This window comes from Ovis aries, chromosome 3 (assembly GCF_016772045.2).
Source record: "Ovis aries strain OAR_USU_Benz2616 breed Rambouillet chromosome 3, ARS-UI_Ramb_v3.0, whole genome shotgun sequence".
NCBI classification, from domain to species: domain Eukaryota; kingdom Metazoa; phylum Chordata; class Mammalia; order Artiodactyla; family Bovidae; genus Ovis; species Ovis aries.
Window position 1 is genome coordinate 23,771,108 of NC_056056.1, and position 12,444 is coordinate 23,783,551.

The following is a 12,444-nucleotide window of genomic DNA, read 5'->3' on the forward strand; positions in this document are numbered from 1 at the left end:
CACACACTGATCTTTCTGCAGGGGAGGTTTCCAGTGCAGCTGTATTAAGCATTCCCTACGCACTCACTCTGTGGCAAGCACTCCCTGGAGAGAGCACCAAAGGTAAGCGACACACTTCCAGTCACCATACACACCAAACCGTACCACACACGAGCTAATCCAATGCTATGAGATGTTTGGGGGATGCAGAAGAGGGAACGATGAGGACTCAAGGAAAAACTTGATAAAGACGACGACAGCTTAGGTGAGATCAAGGGGGCAGCAAGATGATCAGAAACCACACAAGAAGGGCAGTACAGGCAGTTGCTGTTGTTCAGTCGCTCAGTCGTGTCCTACCCCCTGTGACCTCATGGACCACGCCAGGCTTCCCTGTCCTTCACTATCTCCTCAACTTTGCTCAAACTCATGTCTATTGATTCAGTAATGCCATCCAACCATCTCATCCTCTGTCATCCCATTTTCCTCCAGCCTTCATTCTTTCCCAGCATCAGGGTCTTTTCTAAGGAGTCAGCTCTTCGCATCAGGTGGCCAAAGTTCTGGAGCTACAGAGAAAACCCTAAATAACACCAAAGCTGTGAGAGAGCCTACTCAGAGAATGCGGCAAGTTCAGCATGAATGGAACACAGCACACGTTTGGAAGGCACGAAAAGAGAGGAGGCTGGAGCAACAGCGAGAGACGTAGCTGAACAAGTGGGAAAAGATCAGAGGATCAAAAGGTCCAAAAACTGGGATAAAGATCTTGTGAAAAGCAAGTCTTCTGCTGGACCTTGAGAAATAGTAAAATATGCCAGATCTCCAGTATAAGATCTGTTCTGAATCCCCTGGAGACTTTCCAGACTTTTCCAGAACAGTCTATCCACCATAGACTTTAATGTGCTTTCAGATCCAGGAAGGGAAAACCAAATAGTTTCTAATCAATACAAGTCAAAACATGCCAAAGGAAGAAAGCATCCCCATCACTCCAGGCCCCTGGAAACTGCTGTGACTTCAATTCAAAGGGAGTGCAACCACAGAAACAAACAAAGTCCTCTGTCTGCAGCACTGATGGTGGAACACCATCCTCTCCTGAGCATCGCACCTTCTAGAACTGAGATGTCCACTCGGGTACCCAGCAGCCTTATGTGGCTAGTAAAATTAACCTAAATAAAATTAAACAAAATTTAAATTTTGATTCCTTAGTTGCACTACCTATATATTTCACGTACTTAGCAGCTGTATGTGACTAGTTGCTGCCATACTGGACAATGTAGATATATAGAATATTCCCCTCACTGTAGAAAAGTTTATCGATCACTGCTGTCTTGGAGTTACCATTTATAGGAGAAAGGGAAGAAAAATCCTTAAGGGACACAGGTCACCTTACAAACTTTTTGGAGATCCTGAGATCACTTGGTACTGAACTGAGGATACCCATGTGTACTCAATAGGTGGCCGCCAAACAGAAGTTTAATATAAAAGAAAGAATTATGGAAATGAAGTAATTGTGTATATTTGACTGTAGGCAAAATCTAAATATTCTTGTCCTAACTCTATCAATAGACTCCACAGATGAAGCTTTAAACCAGACTTCTAAAAGAACTACAAGGTATACAACTACAAATGAATTCGACAAGATGGTTACAGTCAATTTATAAAGACATGGTATATACACACACAATGGATGGTACTCAGCCATAAAACAGAATGAAATTTTGCCATCTGCAATAACATGGATGAACTTGGAAGGTGCTGTGTTAAATGACATGTCAGACAGAGAAAGACAAATACTGTATGAAATCACCTATATGTGGAATATAAAAAATACAACATACTAGTGAATATCACAAAAGGAACAGAGTTACAGGTACACAGAACAAATCAGTGGTTATGAGTGAGGGAAGGGGAGGTGGGAGGGGCAAAATAGAGGTAATGGATTAAGAGATTAAAAACTATTAGGTATAAAATAAATAAGCTACAAAGACAGATTGTATAGCACCAGGAATGTAGTCAACATTATAATACCTATAAACAGAGTATGGCCTTTAAAAACTGTGAATCAACATATGGAGATATAAAGCAAACAAAACACAAAAAGTAGATAAAAACAAAAAAAGAAGCCAAGATATAGCTCACTTATCACAACAGATGTCTTCTAAAATAGTTGCTAGGAAAATGAATGACATTTTACACTTTAAAAGTAAAGCTTACCATTTAAAGGAATCCTGTGGAAACCAATCTATAAAGATGATTATCATCTCTTTATCTAGTTAGACTACCTACTGTTTTTGACCTAAAAAAAACAAAAAACAAACGCCTCTTCTGTGTTGCCAGAAATAGTCATAAGAAGTTAAACTCCAGGGAGCAAAGGTTAAACAGCTAAAGAGGTATTGGTGAGTACACACCTCCTCCTTCCTTTCCCAGGACCAGCTCTCCTGAGATTCATACATATTAATACTTAATGACTCCAGACAAATTTTATTCGTAAGAATTTCAATGAGGAAAGAGAAAAAGGACTAAAATTCAACAGAAAATGGACAAGGGAATTGAACTAGGAACCTCACAAAAGAGGCTCCCTCCTAAAATAAGTTCGTCTCACCAGCAACCAGAAAAATGCAAATCAAAAGCATAAACAGGTATCTCAAAACACTTAAGAGGTAAAGTTTCGACAACTACCAATGCCAAAGTAGTTGGCACTACCTGGATGGCAGCAAATGGCAATCCCAGACACGGCTGCTGAGTGTGCAATGGGTAAAAACCATTCAAGAGAATCATCAGGGACTATCAACTGAGGTTGAACAAACACACCTACCTGATAACACGCACCTCCAAGTCTGTACATGTGCACTAGGAACACTACAGACTGATGATATGGCATTATTTCAGTACCAAAATTGAAAATAAACCAGCGTCAGTCAGTATTAGAAAGGATAAACTGGAATGTATGCGTGTAGCAATTAATCTCTATACAGCAGTAACAATGATATCAACTGCAATACTTACAACAGCATGGGTAAACCTCACAAATGTAATACTGAATGTAATTATTTCTATACAGTGCAAAAACAGCTAAAGTTAAACTACCACTCTGGGATGGGTGTTATAGGTTTTTAAATTACTTTAAAAAAGAACAAAACACACATGGATCTAGTTATCACGATGAGTCAGGATCTCAGGAAGGACAGCAAAGAGTTAGAAGGGTGTGGAAGGCTTATCATGAGCTATTTCTTTATCTGTGTGATAGGTTCCTGAATGTTTTCTTTATGATACTTTATTAAGATGGACATCTTTATTTTATATTTTTTTCCATATGAATCCAGGAGTTGGTGATGGACAGGGAGGCCTGGCCTGCTGCTGTCCATGGGGTCGCAAAGAGTCGGACACGGCTGAGCGACTGAACTGAACTGATATGAATGCTCTATTTCACACAGACACACAAAGCTTAGAAGAACAGTCTACACACACCACACACACAGTGTGAGATAATTGTTGCATTCCTCTCACAGGCACCTTTCAAACTCCTCCCTCTCACCCAGACTCACCTCTTGCAGTGCTTTACTCATCAATGGTGACATATTGATACTCTCCCCTCCTTCTGGATGGATTTGAAAATTCACTCTTTGATAAAGAATCTGAAAAAGAACACTATATATTATAATAGAACTGTTTTTAAATTTGCCTCATTTTACAATGTAGACCTGAAATTCAAAAAGCATTCTTTCGGGGCGGGGGGGGGGGGGGGGGGGGGCATATGCTATCTCCTAGTGGTAACAGGCTTACTTCAGGGCTTCATGAACACCTTCCCAAGGATGCAACCATGATTTCAAGAGCAGAATTAACTGTGGAAAACCTGATATACAATGTAATGAATGACCAGGAGATGAAAATGTGAATTCCAGAATTCTTCACATGCGTTTCACAACTGGCGTAACAACTCCCTGATGCAGATCTAGCCTGTGAATTTTAGGAAACTGGGCTTTTCTCCAACCAAAGCCCACACCCTGCTATTTTCAAAGAGCTTCTAAGGGGATGATGCCACCACTGTTTAACTCACATGGTTTCCAGTATCATACACAGGACCTCCTCTTACATATTTTGTTCTTGACAATACTAATGTTCCCCATTATATTCAATAATTTGTTTCCTAATACTATTCTCTTATTTCTCATACCTGTAGCTTTTCTTTACTGGAATAAAACCAACAACACTATTTTATAGCCGAATATCTTCAAATTTGTAAGTAACAAACTATTTTTCCCATAAATTAAATTTTTCATATGATTGGAAAAAAAAAAGAGCACAAACCTAAGATCCACAGACCCAACAAAATACACTTGATACAGTTCAGGATTTACTTTATTGGGAGACTTACTTCTGTCTTCAGAGAGCTGCTGGCAGCCAAGAGAAGTTCAATGCTGCTGGGAGGGCAATGTGTCAGAGCAAAAGCCATGAGCTCTTGCCTAGTGGCCAAGTCCTGGTAACCTTCTGATTGTCCTAACTGGCTACAAACATCCCAGCTTTTAGAGTAACCTGAAAAATGGGCAAGAAAAAACTGATTTTCACTAGAAGAAAAAAATTTTCAATCCAACTTGAAAAATTTAACAGCTTTTTACTGAGGTCTTATGTTACCAAAGCAAAGTCAGCCATAGTGATATGTATCACTGTATAAGCAGAAATACATAATGATCTAAAATAGAAAAGAAACATTAGGTGATGTTATCCAGAAAGTTCAGCAACGCTCCAGATAAGCTTTCCCGATAAACTATGTTAAATTTCAGATGAAAATGACTACAAATAATCAACCTGGCAATGACTACAGATAATTTACTACGATTTGATGTTGAGTAAAAACAACTGAGTATCTGAATTCAGAAAGACCTGAGTGCGGCCGAAGCACTGCGTGAACTTGTGAAAGGTACAAACGTCATCATCCCTCACCACTGCAAAAAAAAAAAAAAGGTAATTGTAATTCTTCTTTCCCTTGGTTGTAAAGTGAAAATGAAAGTCACTCAGTTTTATCCGACTCTGTGCAACCCCAAGGACTGTACAGTCCATGGAATTCTCCAAGCCACAATACTGGAGTGGATAGCTGTTCCCTTCTCCAGGGGATCTTCCCATCTCAGGGATTGAACCCAGGTCTCCCTCATTGCAGGCAGATTCTTTACCATCTGAGCCACCAAGAAAGGTTGTTAAGGAAAGATTGTAAAGATTAAACAATCTTTGTTTTAAAACAAACTACTTAAAACCAGTTTATATACTGCAAAGTTCTAGAAAAAGATAAATTATTGTGGAAAGCTACAAAGAATCATCCACTTCACAGATGAAGACAGAGATCCAGTTCAGTTCAGTTCAGTCACTCAGTCGTATCCGACTCTTTGCGACTCCATGAATCGCAGCATGCTAGGCCTCCCTGTCCATCACCAACTTCCGGAGTTCACTCAGACTCACATCCATTGAGTCAGTGATGCCATCCAGCCATCTCATCCTCTTCATCCCCTTCTCCTCCTGCCCCCAATCCCTCCCAGCATCAGAGTCTTTTCCAATGAGTCAACTCTTCTCATCAAGTGGCCAAAGTACTGGAGTTTCAGTGTTAGCATCATTCCTTCCAAAGAAATAACGGGGCTGATCTCCTTGCAGTCCAAGGAACTCTCAAGAGTCTTCTCCAACACCACAGTTCAAAAGCATCAATTCTTCAGCGCTCAGCTTTCTTCACAGTCCAACTCTCACATCATACATGACCACAGGAAAAACCATAGTCTTGATTAGACGGACCTTAGTCGGCAAAGTAATGTCTCTGCTTTTGAATATGCTATCTACGTTGGTCATAACTTTTCTTCCAAGGAGTAAGCGTCTTTTAATTTCATGGTTGCAGTCACCATCTGCAGTGATTTTGGAGTCTCCCAAGTCTGACACTGTTTCCACTGTTTCTCCCTCTATTTCCCATGAAGTGATGGGACCAGTTGTCATGATCTTTGTTTTCTGAATGTTGAGCTTCAAGCCAACTTTTTCACTCTCCACTTTCACTTTCATCAAGAGGCATTTTAGTTCCTCTTCACTTTCTGCCATAAGGGTGGTGTCATTTGCATATCTTAGGTTACTGATATTTCTCTCAGCAATCTTGATTCCAGCTTGTGTTTCTTCCAGTCCAGCGTTTCTCATGATGTACAGGGACAGTACCAAAAATACAGTCAGAGTCTGACTCTCAGCGGAGGAGAGAGAATCTCCTTATTTGAAGGTGATTCAGTTAGAAAGTAGGTCTTATCTCTAAGTACAAAGCCCTTGGCCCAGGATAATTTCTCTAAATATACAAAGTCAGAATTAATCCAAGTACTATCCTTATAGGAATAGATCTAATACAAAGCTAAGTAAATGACAGTGAATTAAGACAATGATTTTCCAGAATACCATAACTATTCTAGACTGAACAGTGCACAATCACTAGGTTAATATTTGACAGTTTTTTCATGAAACCAGTTTTCCAATGCTCAGGTTATAAAGTGTTAAGCTTTTTCCCAGTTTTCAACATTTTCACAGATGTATTGCCAAACTGTCCTCTTGACCAAACTTCACTCAGGCTTCTCTGAGTCCTCTTCTCAACGAGGCCTCTACCTTGGCCCAGCCTTTGCTGAACGTGTTATAACCCAGTTTCAGTCAAGAATCCTGCCAAGTCAGTTTAAAGAGAATCTCTCACCCTTTGTATCTGATCACCCTGGCCTACCACCAGTAAGTCGGTTTAGTACAAATGCCTCTATCCCGGATGTCTCATCACTGTCATTTTTCAACCATTGTTGATCCCCTCAACCTGATCCTCGGTGATAAATTCCCAGCTGTCTTTTCTGTATTTGGAGTTGAGCCTGATTTCTCTCCCGTTACGGAAGTCCTGAATAAAGTCTTCCTTACCATTTTTAACAAGTGTCAGAATAATCATTTCTTTTACCAGCATACAGCAAGTTTACAAACCATCAGTGTGCAACACCAGGAGGTATCACACAGTGAAGCACTGCATTGCTAGCCGTGCAGAGACACGCACAGGCAGTAGGTAAACAGCTGAGCGTGCCTGAGTTTCCACACACTCAGGCACAACTACAAAAAGCAGACCATTTAGCCCAGAGCCTATGAAAAACCTTACTGGCTACTCCTCTGGGAAATGTGCTCTTTCACAGAGAAATTATTCCACAATAACAACTGCTTATCCTCCAGAGACTTGAGTTATAATTTCAATATCAGCGGCAAGCTACTTCCCAACTGCTCAAATTCAAAAAGCATTTTGTGACCTTTTAAAGAAATTAAAGGATAGAAAAACTAACAATGTAGTCACAAATTACAAAGATACTTCAAATTTGAAGTTTTTCTTTTATATGACAAATACATAAAATATTTACATAATATATTTTGTAATATTTTAAAATTAAAATATTTTACATAAAATTGCTATTAAAATTATGAGCCTGCTTTTAATACGGAATGGAAAGCAACCATATCCCAGATAAAACATAACCCCTTGAGCCCATTAAAGTATTTACATTAATATACAAGCACATGGAATACCTACTTATCGGTGCTCACAAAACATCTCCCAAGGCTTATGAACACAGTGTGGCTGGCTTACCAATTAGACCAAGTGTTTCAAAAGAGACCTCTTCCATGAGAGAGAACATGAGCAAAGTGTCAAGTGGTGTCTACTTCACCTGTAGCCATCAGCTCCTGACAATGCACATTGGCAGCTTTGTAGTCATGGAAACGCAGTGCCTGCTCCACTAGAAGGATGAGAACCTGTCCACGCCTTTCTTCTGGGTCTTCACCTGTAAACACATGCAAACAACTTACTGTTTGGGGCAGTATCGACTGATAGAGGAGTTCCTTATCTCTATCTTTCTAATTAATTCTCAAAGGAAAAACAGAGATTAGATTTTTATAAGACAACAGGACAAAAGGTCAAGGCCACTTAGACCTTTCAATCTGGTTATTAATCCTGAAATTATTGCTCAGTCTCCAAAGTAATCAATGATTAATATTGGCCCCATACAAAATATAAATTGGTACAACCATTATGGAGAACAGTACAGAGGTTCCTTAAAAAGGTAAAAATAGAACTATCATATGATCCGTCAGTCCCACTGCTGGACATGTATCCAGAGAAACCCATAAACCAAAAGGCTGCCTGCACCCCCATGTTCACTGCGGCACTGTCTACAATAGCCAAGACATGGAAGCAACCTAAACGTCCATCAACAGAGGAATGGATAAAGAAGATGTGGGACACAGATACACGGGCATATTACTCAGCCATAAAAGAGCATGAAATAGTGCCATTTGCAGCAACATGGATGGACCTAGAAATCATCACAGTGAGTGAAGTGAGACAAGGACAAACACATTATGATATCACGCAGACATGGAATCCAATTTTTTTAAAAAAGAAATGAAATTATTACAGAACAAAAACAGACTAACATAACAAAAACAAACTTGGTGGGGAGGGATAAATGAGAAACCTGAGATGAACACATACACACTATTATATACAAGATACATAACCAACAAGGACCTACTTTATGGCAAATGAAACTCTACTCAATATTCTGTGATAATCTATATGAGAAAAAAAATCTAAAAAAGAATGAATATATGTACATTTATAACCAGATCACTTCACTGTACACTAATACAACACTGTAAATCTGTGATACTCCAGTAAAATACAGATATACCAGCCCCAGACCAGCCATTCCAACGTAGGTAGGTAAAGGAAAAGTTTTTCTCCAAATAGGGAATTTAAACATTTTCCCTATTTATTCTAGTATTTGAATGCTCTAACTCTAATCAATAATGACAAATAAAAAGACAAAAACCATAAATACAAAGTAAAATGGATTTAAACTTAATAGTTTCATTGTGAGAAAGTTAGTTTGTATATCAGGTGATCTGAGCAGGTGGCTAAAAGAAAAAACACACTTGAAAACAATGATTCTGGAAAAGTCCTACAAAGAAAATCAAGTTCACAGGGAGAAGAGCCAGCAGTACAACCAGACTAGAAATCGACTAAAGAAAATGGTCTAAATGTTTAGTTTGAAGAAAATACTAGCAGTAGTAGGACAAAACCTTGAATATATGAAATATAATTTAAACTATGTCCACAAATTCTTTGGTACACCCTTCTAAAGATGGAGCTTACTGCTTCTCCCCTTGAATGGGGATGGCTAGTGATTTATTTCTAACAGAATAAGCTGTAAACGATGGTGTCTGACTGCCAAGAGGAGGTTGTAAAAAAACACTATAGGCTCTGCCCTGGTCTCTGGATCAATGGCTCCAGGAGAAAGCCAGGAGTCGCCTTGTTTAGAGAATGCCCGAGAAACCTCATGGAGAGCTCCCTGGGGCAAGAGGCTGAGGGTCTGACAACCAGCCAGAGGGTAATGCAGGCCTGTTCCAACAGCTGTGGAAGCCATCTCAGGCTCACCCAAGCCCAGTCAACTTCAAGCAGAGCCTATAAGTATTTCCCTTGAACTTGGGAGGGCCTGTGTGACTGCTTCCATGAATAAGACACAATAGAGATGAAGCTGCCCAAATTCCAAAGCTAAATTACAGCAAAATGACATGAAACTTTTGCTGGTTTCTCTTATATGCAGAGTACATCATGAGAAACGCTGGGCTGGAAGAAGCACAAGCTGGAATCAAGATTGCCGGGAGAAATATCAATAACCTCAGATATGCAGAGGACACCACCCTTATGGTAGAAAGTGAAGAGGAACTAAAATGCCTCTTGATGAAACTGAAAGAGGAGAGTAAAAAAGTTGGCTTAAAGCTCAACATTCAGAAAACTAAGATCATGGCATCTGGTCCCATCACTTCATGGGAAACAGATGGGCAAACAGTGGAAACAGTGTCAGACTTTATTTTGGGGGGCTCCAAAATCACTGCAGATGGTGACTGCAGTCATGAAATTAAAAGATGCTTACTCCTTGGAAGGAAATTTATGACAATCCTAGATAGCATATTAAAAAGCAGAGACATTATTGTGCCAAAAAAGGTCTGTCTAGTCAAGGCTATGGTTTTTCCAATGGTCATGTATGGATGTGAAAGTTGGACTGTGAAGAAAGCTGAGCGCCGAAGAATTGATGCTTTTGATCTGCAGTATTAGAGAAGACTCTTGAGAGTCCCTTGGACTGCAAGGAGATCCAACCAGTCCATCCTAGAGCAGATCAGTCCTGGGTATTCATTGGAAAGACTGATGCTAAAGCTGTAACTCCAATACTCTGGCCACCTCATGCAAAGAGTTGACTCATTGGAAAAGCCTCTGATGCTGGGAGGGATTGGGGGCAGGAGGAGAATAGGACGACAGTGGATGAGATGGCTGGATGGCATCACCGAATCAATGGAGATGTGTTTGGGTAGACTCTGGGAGTTGGTGATGGACAGGGAGGCCTGGCGTGCTGCGATTCATGGGTCACAAAGAGTCAGACACGACTGAGCGACTGAACTGAACTGAACTTGGGATACTGGCTCTGGGAGCCCTCAGCCACCACATAAGAAATCCAGGTAGTCTGACAACAAAATAAGGAAAGATGGTAAGGACAAATCACATAGAGAAGAGAAAGCCTGAGCTACTCCAGCCCCCAGCTTTTTCAATCTTCTCAGCCCAGGTGCCAGACATGTGAACAAAGCAGTCTTTGAGATGAGCACAGCCCTAACCGCAATATCTGACTGCAGTTTCATAAAAGACCCTGAACTACCCGGTCAACTTTCAGAACTGGGAGAGATCAGAGGACATGAATGTTGTTATTTTAAGCTGCTAGGTTTCGGGGTGGTTTGTAAAGCAGCAATAAATAACCGCAGCATTCTGTACGCTTCAGATACATGTTACCTGCCTGTGATCCCTTTTTTAACACCACTCCGCCCCCAGCTAAATATTACAGTTGTCTTTCAGATTCTCTAACATCTGTTTACAGAAGCCATGGACTGCCCTCATACCCCATGATGCAACATAGTTCTCTGCTTCTGCAGCCCTCTAAGATGCTAAATTCCCAGAGGGCAGCAGGTACGTAACAGAACTCTGTATCCAAAGCACCTGACAAAGCGGTATGACTTTCCTCTCTGGGGCCTCTATTTCCCCAGAATGCCAGTAAGGAGAGCCTGCAGTGAACAGCAGAAGAGCCAGTGTGTTAAAAGGGCACAGAAGGGAGCTGGCACACAGCAGTCACCAATACACGGTAGCTATTATATGCACTCAGGGGGCTCACAATAAAAGCTCCGCTTTGAATGAAATATGGATACTAGTCTTCTCTTTTAATGATACTGGACTGAAGTTATAACACAGATTCCACATTCAAGTTTGTGAAACAGAGGTGGTCAAGTTGAGATGGTTCCAAATAGGAGAACGAAAATAGCTGCAACAAAGAAAAGCGATTTGAACACCAGGTGTTCCACACAAATGTACTCGGCAGGACTGAAGAGTAATGTTCATACCATTAAAAATGCAGGCCTACCTTGATCACTGATATTCCTATTTTTAGGTCAGTGTCACAGGGATAAAAATGGAAATTAACAATAGTAGGCAGGTACATGGAAAATGTAGACAGCATCCCTGACTGCTTCATTAGTGTCTATGAACTGGATCCTTATGAAATTCTTCCCTGATGATCAGAGTGCTTTCAAGTTTACAAAGTGCTTTCGTATGCATTAACTCATGTGAGTCTCATAACCTAGACTTAAAGCAGGGGGTGTCACTCCTACTTCCCAGAAGCTAAAGCTTAAGTCATTTAGCAAATGAGTAGGAGAGTAAGGACGGGACCAGTCTTCAGACCCCACACTCAACTTCTCTGCAGCCTTCCAAGATACTTCCTGATGGCTGCCTGGCCCCCAAGGTATATCTGAACACATCTCCAAGGCCAGGGGTAAAAATGCTAGTGTTATGCTTTCAGGAAAGGACATCTGACACAACTATAAAGCCTTAAGAAGAAGAGTTCTATTTAGATTTTAAAACATAAATGTGTCTACCAAATATACATATACATATATATATTTACTTAAAGCTCAAAATACAAACAAAATCCTCTTTACATTTTTTTAAGCTAAACATGGAATTTAATCCCATTTTAACTAAAAACAATTTCTGGGGTTAAAAGCATCTTCAGGCAGGACTAGATCTTGAGGCATGTAGGCTGCCACTGGGGGGTTTTCCTTTTCTCTCTTAAATGGATTCATTTTCAGAAAACTGATCAGACAAATGACTGCCAGCATCCCCAAAGCTGTATCCTTACGAATTTAATTTAGAAAAGAAGAATGTGCCTCTGTCTTCCTGTGTTTATATATCAAACGTCAGGAAAGATTTTGATTGGTTTGTCTTGAGTCGCACGGTCATCTCTGCACTGGCAGGTGGACAGAAGGTACTGGCAGGACGACAGTGCCAATCACTGTGGCAAGGCATGTTGACTGGCAAGTCTCCTGGGGTCACATGGGCTGGGAGAGGGA

General features: G+C 40.5%; 1 protein-coding gene across 1 annotated transcript in view; it reads right to left on the bottom strand.

The window, feature by feature from the left end:
- NBAS (NBAS subunit of NRZ tethering complex) overlaps window positions 1–12,444 on the bottom strand; it is a 336,032-nt gene that overhangs the window by 149,006 nt on the left and 174,582 nt on the right. The window contains exons 33-35 of the mRNA XM_027966530.2: window positions 7,665–7,778; window positions 4,349–4,506; window positions 3,519–3,608 (exon numbers count right to left, since the gene is read on the bottom strand). Coding sequence (XP_027822331.1) covers window positions 3,519–3,608; window positions 4,349–4,506; window positions 7,665–7,778 — 362 coding nt within the window. The remainder of the gene's footprint in view (window positions 1–3,518; window positions 3,609–4,348; window positions 4,507–7,664; window positions 7,779–12,444) is intronic.